General features: G+C 55.2%; 2 protein-coding genes across 5 annotated transcripts; both read right to left on the bottom strand.

Annotated features, from left to right (window-relative positions):
• Nucleotides 1–1024: 1024 nt before the first annotated feature.
• INSL3 (insulin like 3) lies at nt 1025–2664 on the bottom strand. The gene is made up of 2 exons (XM_043910987.1): nt 2406–2664; nt 1025–1579 (listed from the first exon to the last, which is right to left on the bottom strand). Exons 1-2 carry the CDS (start codon nt 2593–2595, stop codon nt 1371–1373), a joined length of 399 nt encoding a protein of 132 aa, XP_043766922.1. The 5' UTR covers nt 2596–2664; the 3' UTR covers nt 1025–1370.
• Nucleotides 2665–4425: 1761 nt separating this feature from the next.
• JAK3 (Janus kinase 3) lies at nt 4426–21425 on the bottom strand. 4 transcript variants are annotated; one of them, XM_043910982.1, is made up of 24 exons: nt 21240–21425; nt 18367–18559; nt 17818–17941; nt 17386–17497; nt 16992–17137; nt 16309–16603; nt 15587–15709; nt 15332–15489; nt 14804–14915; nt 14403–14589; nt 13478–13605; nt 13116–13247; nt 12331–12415; nt 11411–11538; nt 10583–10715; nt 10350–10501; nt 10060–10210; nt 9298–9437; nt 9037–9226; nt 8319–8443; nt 7627–7799; nt 7146–7263; nt 6684–6794; nt 4426–5741 (listed from the first exon to the last, which is right to left on the bottom strand). In XM_043910982.1, the coding sequence occupies exons 2-24, from the start codon at nt 18548–18550 to the stop codon at nt 5634–5636; spliced, it is 3315 nt and encodes a 1104-aa protein (XP_043766917.1). In that variant the 5' UTR covers nt 18551–18559; nt 21240–21425; the 3' UTR covers nt 4426–5633. The 4 variants fall into 4 exon arrangements, with proteins under 4 accessions (XP_043766917.1, XP_043766915.1, XP_043766916.1 ...); XM_043910980.1 differs by having other exon boundaries at nt 18367–18563; nt 21240–21424; XM_043910981.1 differs by lacking the exon at nt 21240–21425 and adding an exon at nt 20303–20420 and having other exon boundaries at nt 18367–18563.
• Between the last annotated feature and the right edge of the window lie 112 nt (nt 21426–21537).

The raw sequence follows: 21537 nt of genomic DNA, 5'->3' as shown, positions 1-21537 counted from the left end.
AAAAGACCATAAAAAGATACATGCACCCCAGTGTTCATTGTAGAACTGTTTACAATAGTCAGGACATGGAAGCAACCTAAATATCATCAACAGAAGAATGGATAAAGAAGATGTGCTACATATATACAATGAAATATTACTTAGCCATACGAAGTAATGAAAGTGTGCTATTTGCAGAGATGTGGATGGACCTAAAGATTGTCAGACAGAGTTAAGTAAGTCAGAAAGAGAAAAACAAATATTGTATAATATCGTTTACATGTGGAATCTAGAAAAATGATGCAGATGAACTTATCCGTAAAGCAGGAACAGAGACACAATGTAGAGAACAAATGTGTGGGTACCAAAGAGGGAAGCGAGGGCAGGATGAATTGGGAAATTGGGATCGACATATACATACATTTATATACAAAACAGATAACTAACGAGAACCTACTGTATAGCACAGGGAGCTCTGTGGTGATCTCAGTGGGAAGGAAATCCAAAAAAGAGGGGATATACATATAGCTGAGTTACTTTGCTGTACAGAAACTAATACAACATTGTAATGCAACTGCACCCCAAAATGTTTTTTTAAAAATCTATCCACCATGAGGGGACTCCCCTGGTAGTCCAGTGCCTAAGACTCCATGCTTCTACTGCAGGGGGCACAGTTTCAATCCCTAGTCGGGGAGTTAAGGTCCCACATGCCATGCAGCATCGTCAAAAAAAAAAAAAAAGCCCACTGTGACTCATTCACACATTCATGTATTGTGTCCACTGATAAGTGGACCTTAAATGAGTTTAAGGCTTGAGACATGACAGAGACCTGGATTCGAAAAACTTGGCTGCTCCCTCCCTGTCTGAACTAGGCAAACAGCCAGCTCCCTTGGCCTGTTTCCCCACTGTGTATTGTTATGACTCTCCAATTATTATTAAGTTTCTAGAAGTGTTGGTGTGTCTGCAGCTGCAGGGAAAAACCCCAAATGAGGGCTGACCTTGGCTTGTCCCTTTTTCTTGTGAGAAAATGCAACGTTGCTTCAGATTCTGCAGGCATCTTATTTATTTACTATTGAGGAGACAACAAGAAGGGTGTTAAAGGCAGGGAGCGGGGCACCTGGGGCTCCTCTGAGGTGAGAACATTTGAGAAGAGTGTCTGGCATATCTGCAAAACCAAGGATCCTCCAAGCCAGATTTGGGGTCTGGTGTTCTCCCTAGTTGGTCTCCCCGAGGACAGGGGGCCTGGGTGAGGTGGTGAGCACCTTGTCCTAGGAGGTAATCAACAACATCCCCCTAGATGTGGGGCTTCATGGTGCTGTGTGGCATCAGGAGTTCACCAGACTGGACCCCTGTGGGTCTCAGGCTCCCCCAAGGCCACGCTCCAACAGGATTCAGTGGGGACAGAGGGTCAGCAGGTCTTGCCGGGTGCAGCCGCTAAGGCAGCAGTGGCGGGCAGGGTTGATGGCAGTTGCCCGGCGGTGGTGGTGGTGATGGCGAGAAGCCTGGGGCAGGGGTTGTGGAGCCAGAACCAGCACAGGGTCCCCACCGGCCATCAGCCCATGGAGGAGATGTTGTCCTTCCAGCCACCGTAGGAGCTCACCTGGGAACGGGGAGGAATTCAGCATAGAGGGAGGAACCCGAGAGGACCCCACCCACACTGCCCCCATGGCAGCCAGACATGCATCATGCACACAAATAGTAAGCATTTATTAAGTGCCTACTCTATACCAGGCGCAGACTGAAGCACCCCATCCAGACATGTACACTCTCAACCCACACCCACACTCAAGTCCCCAGCTGGGCACACTCCCACGTACCACCTACGGTAAGAAGGCATAGAGGCTTCACAGAGCAGAAGACAGTATGGGTGGCATGTGACGCGTGCATGTACACACTCGAGAGAGCCACTTGCTCTCGTAGCCCCTCCCAGTTCCCCGACCCCACCACGTGCATCTCGGCACACCCATCTGCATCTGCCATCTGCACCCAGACTGCACCCAGACTCACACACATAGGACGCCTGTGACTGATGTCCTGCATAATACCCTCTCCCCCAGGGCCGGGTCTACCGTGAGGAGAGCTAGGCGCTGACCCAGAGCAAGCAATTTAAGGGGACGCCAGGAACACTCAACAGTCAAGATCACTCCTATTATAACTGAATATTTTACCAGTAAAATTAACGCAAAAATTCCTGAAGAGCAAAATGCTGAAGTTGTAAATAAAGATAGGATCGGATCTGACCTTGCACTTGTTAAGACTCTACCTGGCTTCGCACTGATTCCCTTGCCAGGCAGGGGTTCCTCCCCGCAGACTCGCACACGCCAGAGCAGGAAGCCAGAACATGCACGCAAATCAGTCTGCAGACACCGGCACCCCTACCCCGCCCCAGAGACCCCAGCGCACAGTCCTCGCCCGCCCCTACTCACGGTCGCCGCCAGCCACAGGTCGCCGGTCCTCGGAAGACCAGCGCGGGCCGCCGCACAGCCGCACGAGCGCACGCACGAAGTGGTGGCCACACAGTTTCTCAGGCGCCTCCTGCGCGGCTGCAGGGCTGAGGGCGATCGCAAGGGCCGGGCCCAGCAGCACCAGAGCCCAGGTGAGCGGACGACGGTCCATGGCGGTGAGCGGCACCGGGCCCCAGCGGGGATCCCCCTTATAGGCGCCCAGCCTGCCCCAGCTGGGAGCCTTGGAGAAGGGACACAGCCTTCCCAAAGGACGATGGCTCGGGGAGGTCAAGGGCGGGGTCAGGGCAAGCCTAGTGGAACCTCTGATAGTTGAGTTTTCTCATTTTTATGATGTAAGTGCCTGACATCCTTGGATTGCTCAGGCATCAGCTTCAACCGTGGCTCCCTGATAAATATGACTAAAGAGCAGGACCACCTCTTCCCACGTTTGTTTCATTTATTTTTTTTCCACGTTTGTTTTAGACATCTTGACTGATTTCAGTCTCTTTCCATTGGGGCCACTTGGGCTTTTTAGTTTTGCTTTTGTTTCATTTGTTCTTCTCTTCTTATGCTTTAAACTCCAACCCTTGTTAAATTCATCAGTAAGAGTGAGCCCATGAAGCTTTAGGCTCCCATGCTTGACCCCAGTAAAAGCAGAACCCAGGCCAACGCTGCTTTCTCTACAAGAACCTGGCCCCAGGTGTGCTGGGTCATTTCCAGGTGTGCCGTGTGATTTATAAGTAATAAATCTTGATTTTTCCAAACCTTCCTGATGGTTATTGCTGAAAGGCTCTTGCAATCGTAATAACTCCCAGGGCCAGTCCAACCACCACATTGATTATTGATAGGCTGTGTGTGTGCATGCTAAGTCGCTTCAGTCGTGACCAACTCTTAGTGACCCCATGGACCATAGCCCACCAGGCTCCTCTGTCCAAGGGATTCTTCAGGCATGAATACTGGAGTGGGTTGCCATGCCCTTCTCCAAGGGATCTTCCTGACCCAGGGATGGAACCCATGTCTCTTATATCTTCTGCATTGGCAAGCGGGTTCTTTACCACTAGCATCACCTGGGAAACCCATTGATAGGCTGAGAGCCACACAAAATGGCCATGGTCTGTCTTCCTGGGTGTATCTTTCCCAGGGGGACCATTGAAGAGTATTTTTTTTTTTTAAACTAAAGAGAAGAAATAAACTTAGATATAATTCCCTGGGGTGGTGCTGGTGAGCATCCAACCAACTGAGACCAAAGACATTCAGAATCTTGTTATCCTTATTACTGTACAAATAAGGAAATTGAGGCTCAGAGAGGGGATCCCGTAGTTGCCCAAGGTCACAAGAGGCTGGGCCCCAGGGCTGGGAGTGTTTGTTGGTTCTGCCTCCACATCAGGGTCTCCTTGGGTTGAACAGGGGCTGGAGGCCTCTACTGGGTGTCAGTTTTACCCAGGAGGAAAATTAAGGCATAGAGGTTACTCAATCCAGTGCAGGGGAGACCCTGAGCTGAAAACCCTGTGTTGCAACCCCCTACCACTTTTCATCAAAGCAGACCATGACAGTAGGTACAGAGATCTCTGTCTGTCTCTCCCAAGCTCCCTGGTCCTTCTCCGAGTCTCCTCCTGTGTCTCTGTCTCCGTCAGTCTCCAAATCTTTCCATCGGTCCTGAGGAGCAGAGGGCTGCCGTGGCCCCCAGTAATGCTGGACCTATCTCCATAGCCTAACCCTCCCAATAGGGCCTTGCCCTCTGATCTCCCTCAGAGCAGCCTGTTCCCTCCACCCACAAGAGCCTGTAATCAGCTCCCCAGGACAGAGCCAAGGCCAGCAGCTGGGGTTCGGGGGAGGGCTTCTGTCCTTGAGGGCCTCACCCTCCTGTCCCTCCTCCCCCAGCATGCCCTGAGGCTCCCATTGAGGCCCCCAGGGGTCTCTATCCCCCAACTCTGATCACATTTCTCCCTGGCTCACACATCCCCAAGAATTCCCATTGCCCAAGTCCAGCAACAAACCATCCTTTCCGCTGAATTTCTTTATTCATTCAATGAACACTCCCAGAGTCCTCTTTGTGCCCACCCCAGCCCAGCTCCCTAAGGAGCCTCCAGGTCAGAGGAGACAGAGCTGGATATAGACGTCCCCCAGCCCTAGAGCTGGAAGTATAGGGCTGAATGGGAGTAGTGGGAGAATCCCAGGGAAGGCTGCAAGGAGGTGATAGCTGGGGTTTTGAGAGATGAATAAGAGTTTTCCAGGGAGGCAAAAGTTGCAGGAAAAGCTTGGAGGCAGGTATGAAGGAGTGGTGGGGGCTAAGCCTGCACTAGATGCCTTCCCACAAGCTTCCAGAAGTTGACTCTGTAGAGCCCAAGGGCCAACACTATTGCCCATTAGACAGAGGATGGAACTGAAGCCAGAGAAAGGAAGCAACTCGCCCACCATCACACAGCAAGTAAGTGGCAGAGCTGTGGGCGCCAACCTGCGCTCTTAACCCCTGTACTCCGAGCCTCTTCCTCTCGCCATGCCGTTTCCTCTGCCAAGAATGCCTTTCCGTCCTTCAATTGATGAAAAGCTCCTGTTAGGCTCCACTGTCCACTGTATGATCCTCTGGTCCAGAGAGAAAGGGCCCCAGTTTACAGAAGCCCTGGAGAACACTCAGGTTCAGAGCCTGGGGACCTCAGTCTCTCCTGGTCTCTTACACAGTTCTAAACAGTCACACCGGCTCCCCCTCAAAGAGTGGATTTTCAGCCCGGACAGTTGCTCTTGTCCTTGGCTTCCTCCAGCTAAAGAGGGAGATGGGACTAGAAGCCTGAGATGACATATTTAAAGCTACATAATGGCTCCTCTGAAAATGAGAACATGAGCTGCAGGCTAGACCGTGAGAGGTTGGGAAGATGGAAGGTCCTTAAATGTGGTCCCTTGATTCTGGGGAGTGGATGGAGCTCATTAGACCCCATCATGACATCTGTCTTAATCTTGCCAAGTTCAAAAAGCCACAGGCTGCTGCTGCCCTGCCAACCAGGGTTGCTCCCCCACATGCAATCTCAGGCACCCTATGAGGGGTCTCTGTGAAGCAGGAGGACCAGAAAGGAGCAGGTTCCCGCTCAAGGGCACACGGCAAGTCCATGGAGACCAGAGTCTAGAGGTCTGTGTGCAGGAGATATGAAAAATGACAGAGAATGGTGTTCTCCCTCTAGACAAGCAGGGAAGGTGACAGTCTCATGCCTCTGGACACTACCCCCGGGTTCCACTCCACAGTGCATCCAGCTGGGGGCCCAGGGCACTGAAGGACGGCCGGTCTTGAGGGTTAGGGGCCCAGCACAGCTTCATGAGCTCATGAACCTGAGGGGTGGAGAAGAGACAACAGGGTCACATGGGAGTGGCAGAAAGGACATGACTCCTGTTCGCAGTTTTAAAATATAAACTAGACTCCTGCTCTTGCTCCAAAGCCTCCCATGGCTCCCTATGGGTCTTAGAAAAAAATTTCATCCCCTCCCGTCTCCCTCCCTCTACCATCCCCTCCATCACCTCCTCTCGTGTTCCATGCAGCCACATCTGCCCCCGTCTCATTTTTCAAATACACCAAACTCGTTTCCACCTCAGGGCCTTTGCCCCTGTTGTGTGCTCCACTGAAAATGCTCTCTCCCGGCTCTCCCCCTGGATGGTATCCTCTTCCTCCCTCAGGCACCACCCCCTCTAGGAAGCTGCTCCTGACTATACCTCCCTCATCTCTTTCTAGACATTGATCACCACCAGAATGTTCTTGTTAGCTTCTGGTGGTTACAAGGAGGAGGGGTATTATCTGTTCTGTCCTCCACTGGGTCCCCAGCACCCAGCACAAAGCCCAGCGCACAGTCAGAGCTCAATAAATGCCTGTGGCCTGAGCAAATTAATTTGTGAATGACCAACCACATGTCAGACACTTCCACAAAAGCTCTGATGAGAAACTGTAGGAATAATTTATTGAGCACCGACTGTATGCTAGGCTCCGAGATGAGCACTGAAGAGGTGTTAGCAAATTGATCCTCCCCCACCCTATAAGGCATTGTTATTCCCATTTTGGAGACAGGTAAACTGAGGCTCTGAAAGTGTTTGTGCTTTACCATACAGTGAGAGAGCAGCAAAGCAGAGGCCAGAAATCCCCTTCAGCCTCACTCCCTGATCCCTGCTCTCAACCAAGAGATATCTTGGGTGGAGAGTAATTCAGAGGGATCAGCAGGCTTGCTCAAGACACCGCGGTGAATCTACAAAGTGGGAAACTGAGGCAGGCCCTCCAGAGCTCACCTCACTAGGACAGGCAGGAGGTGCGGGCAGCCTCTGGCCCTCGGCCAGCAGCTCCAGGAGGCGGCAGAGGGCTGGAACATCTCTCTCACATCCCATCATCCGCAGGAACTCCTGGAGCCAAGGGAGAGGGCCCGAGGTGGGGGAGGGGCCACCCAGCATGGAGCCGGGGCGGGGGGGGGGGGGGCGCCCGTTATCGTGGGGGTCAGCCACAGTGAAGGGAGGAAGGGGATCACCCGCCTGTGGTAAGGGAAGGGGGCCCTCCTAACGGGGAGGAGGAGTTGTCTGTGACGGATGCGGAAGGCAGCTGTCTGTGATTGGAGGGGAGGAGCGGGAGGTATCAGTCACAGTGAAAAGAGGTCCTTCTGGAGCATCTAAGGCTGGGACCGGGTGACCCTCAGCACAGAGGACAGAGGCTGGCCTGAGGGGGAAGAGGGTTTGGGGAACCCAGGGGTGCCGACTCACGGCTGAGGGGCTACAGTTCTTGTCACTGTAGGTGAAGAGCTCGTACAGGACCACCCCGAAGCTCCAGACATCCGACTGGCGCGAGAAGATGTTGTCCGAGAGGGACTCGGGGGCGTACCTGGAGGGGGCCAGGGAGGTCTTGGGATGCGACAGTAAGGCAGAGGACAGGAAAGGGAGCAGCCCTGGACTGGGGTGGCTGGTCCCGGTAGGTGGCTATGAGAAAGTCAGTCCCAGCCAGTTCTGAGGCCTCAGCTTCCCTGGCTGTGGGATGGGAGGATGCTCCAAGGCTGTGGGGTGCCGGGGCGGGGCCGGGGCGGAGCCAGAGCAAGAGAAGGCGCGTGATCGGGGAGGAGCCAGGGCTATGGGGGCGTGGCCACAGCAGGCCCCAGCCCCGCGGGAGGCAGGGCGGAACCGAAAAGCCCCAGAGGCAGAGCGGCCCGGGTAGTGCGGAGGGAGGGTGGGGCTGGGAGGAGGTCCCTACCAGAAGATGGGGCTCTGGCCTGGCTCGCGGACCACGTAGTAGTCTTTGTCGAGAGGCAGCAGCTTGGCGAGGCCGAAGTCGGCGATCTTGACGTGCGTCTCGCTCTCCACCAGGATGTTCCGGGCCGCCAGGTCGCGGTGCACGCAGCGGCAGGAGCCCAGGTATTCCATGCCCTACAGGCGGGCATGGGGTGCGAACCCCCAGGATGACTCCGTAGGAGCCCCAAGTCTGACCTGGAATCCTACAGCAGCCCCAACCCAGATCCCAAGCCTAACCCTACCCCTGACCCATCTTGCACTCCAGTCCTCACGTTCTTATTGTTTTGGACCTACTAGTAGTCGCTCAGTCGTGTCCGACTCTTTGCGACCCCATGGACTGTAGCCCACCAGGCTCCTCCGTCCATGGGATTCTCCAGGCAAGAATACTGGAGTGGGTGGCTATGCCCTCCTCCAGGGAATCTTCCCGACCCAGGGATGGAACCCAGGTCTCCCGCACTGCAGGCAGATTCTTTATCGTTTGAGCCACAAGAGAAGTCCCCGACCTTAGCCCTGACTCAACCGCATTTCCAACCTGACCTAGACCCCAAACTTCAACCCTCTGCCTTCCGGGCGAATCCATGCAGACCCCGCCCATCGAGCCAGCTCTTTGGACGCGGCAGGTCCACGGTCGCCCCGCCCTCCTCCGCCCCGCACCTTGCAGATTTGGGAGGCGTAGAGGAGCAGGCGGGCAGCGTCCAGGCGGGTGCGGTGTCGCTGCAGGAAGTCGCGCAAGCAGCCGCTGGGCAGATACTCCATGACCAACCGCAGGCTCTGGCGGCCTAGGGGTGGCGGGGGAGGCAGGGAGGGGTCACCACAGCGCCTAACTTCGTCTCCTCCCCCTCCCCATTCTTCTTCCCCGATCAGAGTGGGACCGTGTGTCCCCTCCGGGCCTCAATATTGCTTTCTATAAAATGGGAACGGAAACAGTGATACGTATCGCTAGTCTATTTGAGTACTTTCTATAATATACATTAATTCTTTTTAACCTCATAACGACCCGTTTTTTTCAGGTGGGGAAACTGACGATGCCAAGGTAGTCTTAGGCTTCCCCGGTGGCTCCGCCGTAAAGAATCAGCCTGCAATGCAGAAGACTTGCAGGAGATAACGGTTCAATCCCTGGATGGGGAAGATCCCCTGGAGTAGGAAATGGCAACCCACTCCAGTATTCTTGCCTGGAGAATCCCACGGACAGAGGAGCCTGGGGGGCTACAGTCCAGGAGGGGGGTCACAAATGAGTCGGACAAGACTGAGTGACTAAACCAACAAGGCAGATCTGGATAAACAAGATCAGTCAGTAGCATGCCTGCTGGCGTTCTGAGACCACCTGAAATGGTCGTGCAGGATGAGGGCATGTAACTGAAGAGCGGTTCACCTGGGCCGTAGCTGACACCCCGGTACTTGACGATGAAGTCGCTGTGGAGGGCTTTGAGGATCTGGATCTCCCGCTGGAAGTCCCTCTGTTGTTCTGGCCCGCTGTGCTGCAGCTGCTTCACGGCCACCAGGGCCCCTGTGTTGTCGCCCAGCGGGTCATAGCGGCACAGCTCCACGCTGCCAAAGTTGCCCTGCGGGACAACGGGGCTGGTGTCCACACGCATGAGTGTTACCCCACCCACCCCAGCCTAACCCACCTCACCTTGCCCAGCTGTGAGATGTACTTGAGGTGTCTCTCCTCAAAGATGGTAGGGTCCTGGCACGCATAGAACTGGGTGCCATTCCAGAGCCCATCACGGGGTGCCAGGGTGCCAGGTGTGGGGTCTGAGAGGAGCTCATAATCTGGGGGGCAGAGGCAGTGAGTGAGCAGTGTACTGGGCCCTGGGCCCCCGCTCCTAAGCTAACTTGCTGTGTGACCTCCATCTGCATGCTCACCCTCTCTGTGCATTATGGCAGAGCCACTGCAAGCCAAGAGGTAGTTTGTAGGGCTGGGAAAAGGTGCCTCTTGGCAAAGGCAGCCCTCTTATGCAGTGTACATGCTGCACACAGACAGAAAGGCATTTCCCAGACTTCACTGCCATGGGGTGATGGGGAGAGAGACGTATTGGAAGCTCCTTTAGGCCTGGCCCATGAAAACCTAGAGTGGGACCCTCTATACTCTCTCTCCTGTTTACAGTGAATCCAATAGGGGCCTAAGGCCATAGGATGGGTGGAACCACAAAGAGAGAGTTTCTTGCTGACTTGGACACACCCACTGAATGAGAACTACACATCCATCGTGTGTGACCTTGAACTGAAGGGCTTGTCTGTTACAACAGCTGTTGAAGCTCATACTGACTGTAGGTCATCAATCAGTCCAACCTTGCCTGGCACGCAGGGCAGGCTCCACATACAAATCTCACTCTTCTACAGGGTCCAATATGACATCCCAGCCCTGCCCACCCTGCCTGGCCCCAGTGGGCACCTGAAGTGATGAGGCTGTTCAGGTCACGGATGACAGCGCGGAAAGAAGGCCTCTGGCCTGGCTCATAGGCCATGCACTGTTGGATCAGCAGGGCCAGCTCCATCCACTTGGGGGCAGGCAACTGCTGCCGTTCCTGGTAAAACTGGAGCTTCTAAAGGCAGGATGAAGGGTTGGTTACCCCCAGTGAACCTTCAGAGGTACCCCCGAGGCCCTCCCATCCTCCCCAAGCTGGACTTCATTCTGCCCTTCGGTCAGATGAGAGCTCTCGAAGCCAATGCTGGCGCTCTGACCTTGGCAGGCTCCAGGGCGCTGATGGGCACTGTGACACCACTGAACACCTCCCAGACCGTGGCTCCAAAGCCCCACTTGTCAGCTTCCAAGCCAAGTGTTCGGGCCTCCTGGAGACATTCAGGGGCCACCCAGGGGATCCTGTCAGTGAGCACTGGTGCAGGAGGCAAGGATGATCAGGGATCCACTTTCTTGCCCCACTAGGTCCCTCCCTCCTTCACCCCTCAGCACTTACTCTCCAAGCTTAGCACAGTGGGGCTGACACCCGGGTCACTCAGCTTGATGAAAGGCAGGTTCCCGTCAGTCCCCTCACGAGCCAAGAGCACCTTCCGGGCTGAGACATTGCCATGAGGGAGACCTTTGTCTTCCTAAGCGGTCCAAGCACAGGGAAGTGCCGGGGGTTGGGGTGGGGGTGAATGAATATGCTGGTTGGCGAACTCCTACACATCCTTCAAAGCCCACCCCGTACTGCTCAGACCATACTTCAACATCTTTCCTAGACTACTGGCAACACACCTCGTGTGTCCCTCCTCTTCTTGAACACTGCTCCTTCATCCCATGGCTCCTTACTCCCTTCAGACTGGCACTCAAGGCCCCTTGAAATCCAACTCTTGGCCACTCTTCCCATGGGCTTCTCTCTCCCACATCCCCACTCTGGTCTCCTGCCAGGAGAACAGACCTGATACGCCCCTGGACAAGCAACACATCTTCTAAGCTGCAGCCTTTGCCCAGGCTTTTCTCTCAGCCTGACATGCTTTCCTTCCTTTTTTTTTTCTTAATGAGCTTCTACTCAGTCTCCAAGACCCCAACTTTATTGTTCTTTCTTCTGAGGAAGTCTCCCCCGGGGCCAGCCTCGTTGCTCACCAGTCCTCTCAACTTCCATGAATGATCAGCTGTCTCCTGCTCTTACACCTCTGAGCCTGTATGTATGCTGTTCCCTCAGTCTCAAATGCCCTCCACTTGCCCTCCACCCTTGCCAAACTCCTATCCATACAACAGAACCCACTCTCAAAGCCCCATCCACTCTGTGAATGAAGGATGGAGCAGGCAGAGGAGCACTCACCAGGTAGTTGAGGGCATAGGCCAGCTGTTTGATCACCTGTAGCTTCCAGCTGGCTGGCACCAGGTGGCCACACTTGCGTAGGTATGTGTCCAGCGCTCCCAGGCGTACAAATTCCTGAACCATGATACCTGGTGGAAGTAGGAAGGGGCAGGGTTGGGAGGTAGGACTGTATTGTACTCAACAGGCTCTGTCCCCAACCCCAGCTTCAAGTGTCACTTGAACTCTCAGCTCTGACTTTTCTCTCCCCTATTCCTCCATCCTTACCCAACTCACCTCTCTGCTTCCCCACTTCCCATCTCAGAACCATTTGCCTCTAATGCCTGGAAGGTGTTGAGCTCTCTCCATGAGTCACTCCCAACCCTTTGCAAGGTCTGTGATTCTGACTGGAACACCCCTCTTCTCTCACTTCCCTAATGTCTATTTATTCTTGCCTTTCCAGCTTAGAGTGTATCCTTACCTACTCAGAATCACTGCTTGACCTCCAGAGGTTAGCAGCCTCTGATCACCCACAATGACCTGTGCTGCCCCACCACACACAATCGTTTATCATCCTGCTCAGCCTGTCATGTTCTATGCTATGCACCAAGCTCCTGGCACGTGTTGGGCTCCCAATAAACAGCTGCTGAGCTGAGCTGATGGAGACAAGGCTTGCAGAGGCAGCGTGGACCTTGCAAAGCTGCAGAGATGGTACACAATAGATCAGAACCCACGTCTGCCTAACTTGAGATAATTCTGGGGGCTTAAGTATTGGTGGGAGCCTGGAGCTGCTTATTCAAAGAGTGATGATGGAGGGACACGAGTACAGGATGATAGACCCTGGTGGAATGGAGCCCCAGCCAGGGCAGGCTCTGAGTGTGTACTGCTATTGCTGCCGTAGGTGGGCTCAGTGAGGCAGGGCAGAGATGGGGAGTGTCTCTCACTGTCTCCAGCCATGCACACGCCATGGAGCAATATGAGATGCTGATATGACACTTGGCTCATCAAGCTCGCTGCTTCCAGGAATGACTGGGGAGGAAAGAATGGAGAGAACATGTATGGGTTTCTTCCACTCCTGGGTCAGACCAAAGAACCCCGAACTTGCTGCTCACAAACTTGCCTCAGGAGACCTGGCCGCCAGCTTCCTTTGGCCTTGGAGTCCACCATTAATGCACACAGCACTCCGTATCATGATTTTTTTGATGGAGGCAGGAAGTCCCCACTGTAGTCTACCTTGAGTCACTCACCTTCTTGCTCAAAGCTTCCTCTGTGTTGTCCAGCCCCTGAAGATGCCTCCACCCACATCATTCCTCTCTTCTCCTTTGCTCATTCCTCTCTGCCCCACTGTTCTCCTTGCTATTCCTTAAACATGCCAGACTTGGCCCTGCCTCAGGACCTTTGCACTGGGTGTTCCCTCTGTCTGGTATACTCCACCTGTTTGCATCTAAATTCCTCACCCTTCTATATTTCATGGAGATGCTGTGGCTACATTTCTGCTATTTTAAGACCCTGTGTGTGTTCTCTTTGTTTTGGTTTTCTTTTTTGGGTTTTTTTTTTTTTTGCTTCCCCAATCAGAGATTGAACCTGCACCTGCTGCTGTGGGAGCATGGAGCCTTAACCACTGGACCACCAGGGAAGTCTGACCCTGTGTGTTTTTAAATTTCTCTGAATCCACAACCCCCTCTCCAGCTAGGCCCTAACCCAGAAGGTCTGGTCCCACCCTGCTCACCTCCATGCAATTCTTGTGCTTGGCATCCATCACTTTGAGCAGCACCTCTGTCTCTCGGGCCTCCCCATCCACAATCTCATGGTGACAGCCCCGATAAATCTTGGTGAAGGACCCGTGACCTAGGTTCTCATGCTGGAGAGTGAAGAGGCAACATGAAAGGCCAGTAACAGGGCTCCCATGGGATCCTGTCCCTTAGCTCTGGCCCAAGCAAGGCATAGGTAATGGATCAATTTTACAGATGATGAAACAGAGGCACAAAGAGATTATATCACACGACTGAGGCCACACAGCAGAGACGGATGCAGACCTGGTCTCTGGATCCCAAATGAAGTATGTTTCCCCCATTTCCTGGGGCCCCTTACCCACTGCAGGCTGTCAGCAGGGATCTTGTGAAACGTCATCTGACTCAGCTGGCATTGGAATTGGGGCTGAACAGGGGATGATGTGGGTGGGTTGCAACCTCTCCGGACCACAATCAGATTGGACTTTTCTATGGGGAGTGGAAAGAGGAAGAAAACTAGAGGTCAAAGGTGAAAGGTCCTCAAAGGATTGCTCACTCCCTGTCTCAGTGTGGGGACGTCCTTGGTGGCTCAGATGATAAAGAATCTGCCTGCAATGAGGGAGATCCGGGTTTGATGTCTGGGTCAGGAAGATCCCCTGGAGAAGGGAATGGCAACCCATTCCGGTATTCTTGCCTGGAGAATGCACAGAGAAGCCTGATGGGCTACAGTCCGTAGAGTCACAAAGAGCCGGACACAACTGAGTGACAAATACTGAACTGTCTCAGCGTGGGGTCTTCTGCAGAAGCCAGGTCTAAGATGAGGTTCCAGGGCACACGGTTTATTTGAAAGGAAACTCCAGGAAGTCCCAGTGAGGGGAGGGAGAGTGAGAACAAGATGGAAGGAACTCTGCGGGTGGTATAAATGAGCAGGTCATGCTGTGGGCAGCCTGGTCTCAAGCCCTACTAGGGACTCTGGGAAAATCTGGAGAACTCACACCTCAAAGCTGTCCCATCCCAGGGGTCTGTCTGAGAGCAAAATTCACCCAGAGCAAGAGGCAAGAGATGAACAGAGGCTAAGTGCTCGTGACATCACTCAGATCCAGCTGTGCCTGGATTCAGCCATTCCTGGAAGCAGCCTCTATCCCACAAGCCCTAGGTCACCTTTTTTCCCTCCTAGACTACTTTGACCAGCAGTCTTTGTCACTTGTCACTCAAGAGCTGGGACAGATCACAGAAAGGCAGGGTCCCAGATTGCCTACTCAGCTCGGGGGAGAAGGCAGGCTCACCTTTAGGTCTGGGGTTGCAGCAGAAAGTGAGATACAGCTCAACCCCATCCACATGCAACCCACCGTTCCAACAGGCTGCCAGGAGCTCGCGAAGACTGCTGTGGGGACGGCCAAGGCCAGCCAGAGAGAAGGTTCCTGTGGGGTCGCACCGGATGAGGCAGCCCTTATAATCCGGGCCCAGGGGGGTCTGCAAAGAGGAGTGAGTGGTGTCTGAGTGGAAGTGGGCGGCACTCTTCCCCTCAAATCTCCAAGTCTTTGCATATTCTGTTCCCTCCACTGGGAATGCCTTTCCCCTCCCCTTCTTCAGGAAGCCATGCTGACTCATATTTCAGTTCTCAGCTCAAATTTCATCTCCTCCAGGAAGCCCTCCTTGCCCTCCTGGACCCTGCAGGTAGACTGACCAGGACACAAACAGTTAGGAGGTAGCTGTCGAAATCCTGGGGACTGCGGCGGAGGACGTAGGAGCCGGGAAGTGAGCCCCCAGTCTTGAGTTTGTTGATGGCAAAATCCAGGCTGTGGGGAAAGGTGGAAGAGAATTGAGAGTCGAAGATGGTGAGAAACAGATGGAGGCAGAGAAACCAAACTAAACCTGAGCTCTAATCTTGGTCTCTCTGAAGCCCTGGGAACCTCACCAGGTAACATTCCCTCACTCCCTCCCATGTGTAAAATGAACGGAAAGCTGGGCTTCTGCCTAGGGGATTAAAGAGGAAACCGCAGGCGAAGCCCCACACCTGGGCACCTCCAGCATCCCCAGGAAATGGCTCTGGGGTCTCAAGGAGCCAAAGGGAGGGAAGCGGCTGCAGAAATGAGACTGCAGACTCAGTGAGCGCCAGCTTTGCACCTGGTGCTGTTGAAGGGCTCCTGAGAGGCAAGGACACGGAGGCACCGAGAGGGGAGTGCCAAAGATTTGGTCCCCAGTGAGTCCTTACGTGATGGGGCCGTGGCACTGCTCAGCCACCTCCTCCAGCAGCCGCGGCGGCGCCACCTCCTTGCAGAAGTAGTGCCGCGAGTCCGTGGTCAGCCGGAAGTAGCCATCCACGAGCGCCACGAAGGACAACGCTGCGGGAAGCCCCGGGAACTCGGCCTCCTGTGAGGACCGGTGTCAGGGCCCGCCGCGGTCCGAGGGTGACAATCCCGCGCGTCCCCGCCGTCAGGGTAGGAAGGGAGGGGCTTCCAGCACCCACCAGGATCTGATTGTCTGTCCTGGTGATGGTGACCAGGCGATGCTCCGCAGCCGGGCCAATGCACGGCGCCTGCTTGATGCTGATATCCACGATTTCTGGAAAGTCGCAGAAGGGCTGGAGGACCTGTGAAGAAGCGGGAGGGCTGAAGCTGGGGGTCCCGCCCCCTCCGCGAACCTAGTCCTTTTTGGAAGCCTGGACCCCACCAGTCCATACTCATGAGGCCCGCTCCTCCCAGCCTCACCGAGTCCCATCCCTCTCCAGTCAAGCCCCCACCAAGCCCTGCCTCCTTCTGTCCACACCATCCCTCTCAACTCCCTCCCCTGCTCATCCCAAATATCCGCCCCCTCACCTCTGCCAAACCCCGAGTCCTTCCCTCGGCCGGTCCCCCACCCCGCCCCAGGTCCCGCCCTCACTTAACTCCCCTTTCTCTCCTGGTGTCTCAGTCCAGCGGGGAGCCTCGCCCAGCCCCAGGCCTGCCTCTTCGCTCCACCTGCCGCTAGCCCCATTCCGAGCCCCGCACACCCACTAGCCCCTCCCTCTACGCGCCGCCCTTTTCATTCCCGCTTCCTCGCTCAGCCCCACCCACACCTCACTGGGCCGGGCGCTCGCCCCAGTCCCGAGCCCCCTCGCTGTCCCGCCTCTCCCTCGGCCCCGCCCCCAATCCCCGCCCACGACCCTGCCCTCCCCTTGGCCCCCGCTCAGCGCCCCCCCACGCCCCGCACCTCTTGTTCTCCCGGGCTCCAGGCGATGCCAGTGCCGCCAGCCACACGGAGCAGCCCCGGCGTATCCTGCCCACCAGCAGCGCCGGGGAGACCCACGCGGAAGGTCTCGGCGGCCCTGTCTGGATCCAGCCGCTCGAGGTCCATGATGTACTTGACCATGAGCGAGTGCCTGTCGGCCTGGCAGGCCGCCACGCGGCGCAAGGCCCGGCGCACCGTCCTTCGGATGCGCCTCCGAGTCACGAAGCTCAGGCCCTGGATGAGGTCGCGCAGGCCAGGGGGCAGGCAGGCCTTGTAGCTGCAAGTGGGCCGAGTGGGGCCCTCAGTGTGGGGCGGGGTCTCCGCCCCGGAGGACCGAAGCGGCACATCAGCCCAGCCTCTAGGTGCGGGGCTGGAGTGTGGCCTCAGTAGGGGGTCACACAACATACACAGAAACACGCCCAGGGACAGGCATGGGGGTGGGGGTAGGGAGGGCCTCCATGGGACAGACAGGGACCCACATGGTCCTTTTAGCTGCCTGAGGTCTGGCTGTGGAGTCTCAGGGGGGCTGGGTTCAAGGGGAGGGGGTGGGTCCCATGAACACACTGTAGGCTTGGACGTGGCGAGCCGGACTCGTGACGCCCTGGTGGAGCCATGTTGGCTCGCTCCCAGTTAGAGGCTGGGCGCCACAGCCTGGAAGCCCTCACCTGACCGTCTTCAGCAACTCCTCGGGCCGCTGAGCCTGCTCGAGGGCCATCCGGGCCAGGTCCAGAACAGCCAAGCTGAGGCACTCACCCTGTTCCTTGAGGCTGAGGCCTACCGAGAGGCGGCCGCTCACCAGGTCATGGCGGTGCTAGGAGCCAGTCACAGCCCGATCCTGAGCCCTGATGTGGTCAGTAGACCCCCCAGCCCTGGGCCGACCTCCACCCTGGGGCTGCCCCGCCCACCCAGCTGGCCCCTCCTTCTTCACACCGCCCAATTCATTCCCACCTCCTCGCTCAGCCCTACTCACAGGAGAGTCAGCCAAAGCTGCCCAAACATGAGCCCTGACATTGCCCTGTGTACCCCCACCCCTGAGCTGATCCCCACGCAGACACCTACCTGAGCAAAGAGGTGCTCCAGGACTGGCAGATCCAAGATGGCACTGGTCAAGTCCTTTCGTAGCCCAAATCGGTGGCACTTCTCTAGTCCAAACCAGTTGGGAAAATGAAAGCTGTGGGGGAGGGGAGAACCCTGGAGTAGTGGATATGATGAGGGGGGGACTGTGCCAAGACCTCACAGAACCCAGGTTATACCCTTGACTTGCTGTGTGATGTTGGACAAGTGAACCACCGTCTCTGACATTAGTCTTCTCATATGTGAAATGAGCAATGCTCATGCCCTCCCTGAGGCACCCACCAGGAGGTGCAGGGAGATGATGATCCAAGGGTTTCTGTGGTTTTAAACTCCCATTTCCCAAGCCCTCAGCAAAAGGCATGCCCTCCTGGTATCATTTAACCCACATTTATGGGGGTCGGGGGAGACACTTCCTACCGGAGCCTGTAGACAAGGACCTGGGTACCCGTGTCCTCCACGGAGAAGATGTGGCTCGGGGGGAACCAGCAGGACAGGTCTTCCAAAGCCAGAGCAAAGAGGGAGTGGTACACGGGCAGGATGCCTGAGGGGACGCTCGCATCAGTTCCCTCTCAAATCTCCCCATCTGTCCCCTGCAGGCCTGCCATGTTATCCTCATGCAGCCCCACAGGTGCTTTCTCACCTTCAGCTCTGACATCATGTCCCACCCCTGCCATGGACTCAGCCTGCTTCTCAGGGCTCCCTGCCTCTCTCTCCAGGGCATCTCTTTCCACTTAACAGTTTACCTCAAGGGATGGCCATCTGTTTCTTCTAATAGACTATCATGCCTCTGAGTCTACGCACAGGCATAGAATGCCCTGTGCACCCTCCTTCCTTACCAAACTCCTACTCATCCCTCAAAGCCCCAGATCCAATGCTGACTCTGCTTGACAGCTATTCCAGCTCCCAGTCTGTGTTCCACACAACCCTAACCCTCCTTCTGATCAAGCCTTCTTGGGACGCACTTACCACTGGCCTTAGCAGCGCAAACACACAGGTCTTCAGCTGAGTGGTCCCCAAAGGAGAAGGACAGGCACTGTGGGGGTCCAGGGCCCCGAGGGGGCAGCAGCACGTGCAGGGCACCAGCCTCTGAAGAGGAGAGGCTGCAGGAGCGCTGAGAAATCAGGGGTGTCTCCTCACTTGGAGGTGCCATGAGTGCAGCCTGCCTGAACACAGAAAAAGGTAGCCCCTCAGTTGGGATCATAGGACAAGTTTGCAGACCTTCTGAGGTAGGAGTGGGGTGGGTGAAAGAAATACAACTGAGTGAGGTAGGGATGAAACCAGAGAAATGAGGAGAGAGGGACAGAAAGAGGACAGACATGGGCAGAGGCAGAGAGAGGGAGCTGAGTGTGCAAGGTGGGTGAGGAGCCATACCACCCCTGGTGAGGGCTGTGCTGGGAAGCTGGAAGACATTCACACAAATTTGTGTGAACTCACACTTCAGACTCTTGGTGCCCAGGGCAAACATCTCTAGTCAACCTCCAGCCTCCACATATACCCACTCTCCAATTCCTTCTCCAGACAGGCATGATCAATCAATCAATCACAGATATAGGGATTTGCTAACCAGCAAGCAGATAGTTATTGGCCTGGGCAAGTGTGCATGCTCAGTTGTGACTGATTCTTTGAGACCCCATGAACTGTAGCCCTCCAGGCTCTTCTGTCCATGGGATTCTTCAGGCAAGAATACTGGAGTGGGTTGCGATTCCCTCCTCCAGGGGATATTCCTGGCATGTGGATTGAACTCAGGACTCCTGCAGCTCCTGCACTGGCCAGCGCCACCTATGAAGCCCATTGGCCTGTGCACACAGGTGTATAAGGAAATAGAAGTGGCCATCCCTCCTTGTGAAGCTGGAGGATTCTAGCACTTCTGAGGCTGGGGAAAGAAGCTTTTGCAGCTGGAATGGCAACCCACCCCAGTACTCTTGCCTGGAAGATCCCATGGACGGAGAAGCCTGGTCCATGGGGTCACATAGAGTTGGACACGATGGAGCGACTTCACCTAATGCATGCCTTGGGGGCTGATCCAGACATCAGACTCAGTCATCATCAGAGTCAATCAACAGAGATCTCTGCCTCTGTCTCCCCTGATCCCTACATCTCTGTTCCATTGGTTCCCCAGAATAGGAAGTCCTCCCCGGGTTAGGTCCAGGAGGAAACCACCCACATTATTTCCAGGAGTTCTACACCAGTCACCTTCCAGATCTCTCTCACCCTGGTGGACCCAGAGCTCAGGACGCTGGGCTGAGTAGAGGAAGAAATTGGGTTTCACATGCCATGAGGAAAAGGAGGAAGACGAAGAAGATCTACTTAAATTGACCCAAATGAAGAAGATACAAAGAGAATATTGGTAAAAACTATGTTCCAGGGACTTCCCTGGCAGTCCAGTGGTGAGGACTGCGCTCCCAATGCAGGGGATGTGTGTTTGATCCCTGGTGTGAGAACTAAGATTCCACATGCTGCTGGATGTGGCCAAAAAATGTAAAACAAAAAACAAACAACAACAAAAACTATGTTTCACAATAATAGTGGGAGTGGGTGGAGAGTGTTAATGAGATTTTAACACACTCGGAATATAAGCCTGGGACTGGGGATCGGTGAAAACCTCAGGCTGTGGGTTCTGGGACACAGTTTTCTCAGCTATGAAATGTGCTGACTCCCACCTGCTTCAGTGAGGTAGTTTACTGAGTCCAGCCCGACCTGTCAACACGTTTAAAAGTGAGAGTATTGGCCACTCAGTTGTGTCTGACTCTCAAGACCCCATGGACTGTAACCCACCAGGCTCCTCAGTCCATGGAATTCTCCAGCAAAAATACTGGAGTGGGTAGCCATTCCCTTCTCCAGGGGAATCTTCCGAACCCAGGGATTGAACCCAGTTCTCCTGCATTGCAGGCAGATTCTTTACCTTCTGAGTCACCAGGAAAGCCCATTAACACATTCGCTGCTGCCGCTAAGGCGCTTCAGTTGTGGCCGACTCTGTGCGACCCCACAGACTGCAGCCTACCAGGCTCCGACATCCATGGGATTTTCCAGGCAAGAGTACTGGAGTGGGGTGCCATTGCCTTCTCCAATCAACACATTTAATCCCACTAAATGATACAAACCCTTGGTGACATGCTCAGCAAGCACTTGACAAATGTCAGCCAAACCAGATGGGAAGGTCCCTTAGGACAGTGGTTTGAGGCTTACCATCAGGGATGTAGGACGTAGGGAAGAGAGAACTTTCCCCTGGGGACACTCCAGTGTTACCAGCTCCCAGACCAGGAATTGGAACTTTCCCCACCCCACCCTACTCTGTCACTTCTCACAGATATGCCCAAAACCTTATTTCTAACAGTCGCCCTGATCTTTGCACCTTTATGTAAATAGAATCACAAAGCAGTGTCTTTTGTTTAAAATAAATATTTAAAACGTGATTTTTTAAATATCGAAAGTAAAAATAGGAAGTCTATTTGGCGCCCAGAGAAACGTCCCTGTTTTAACATCACAAGTCCCACATGCCCAGAAGGGGAGGTTGGTTGGTCGCCCAGTGCTCGGGCCTGGGAACCTGGGGCATAGGAGTCCCGGAGTGTGTCCCCAGAGCTTGGAGTCCTGGGCGCATGCGCAAGGACTCCTTCAGGTCCGGGAAGCTGGGAATTCGAGGCCTCGTGTTCCGGACGAAGTTGAAGCCCAGCGGGGAAGCGCTTTGCCGGAGGCCGCACCGCTAGCTGTCTCAGCTTATGTCAGAAGGCTTTTCTCTGAGACCTAGAAGGCACACTTGCCTTTGTCCCCAGCGGCGGCCGTCCACAGTCTCCCCCCACCCCCACCTCCGACCCGAGCCAAGTGGCTCCATCAGCTCTTACCTGGAGGTGACCGCCCCGGGCCAGCGACGGGAGGGCAGAGCCGGGCAGCAGCCGGAGGAAAGTCCCACTCGCTCCTTCCTGTGTGGGCCCCTCGGCTTCCTGAGCGGCTGTCACTTACCGAAAGTCATGGCCCTGTGGGGGCCGGGGCCAGGGAGGGGCAGAAAGTCCCGGAAGCCTCTGCCGCAGCCGTGCTCCTCAGGCTGCTGAAGACCCTGGACCTCAGGGAGGCAGTGACAGCGGAGAGCAGGGCCCAGGTCACCCCGAGGGGTCTCAGCAGGCTCTGGGACTCAGCCTCCGT

Source organism: Cervus elaphus, chromosome 9, assembly GCF_910594005.1.
Source record: "Cervus elaphus chromosome 9, mCerEla1.1, whole genome shotgun sequence".
NCBI classification, from domain to species: Eukaryota; Metazoa; Chordata; class Mammalia; order Artiodactyla; family Cervidae; genus Cervus; species Cervus elaphus.
Note: the sequence above shows the minus strand (reverse complement) of the source record. Positions and strands in the feature narration are given on the sequence as shown.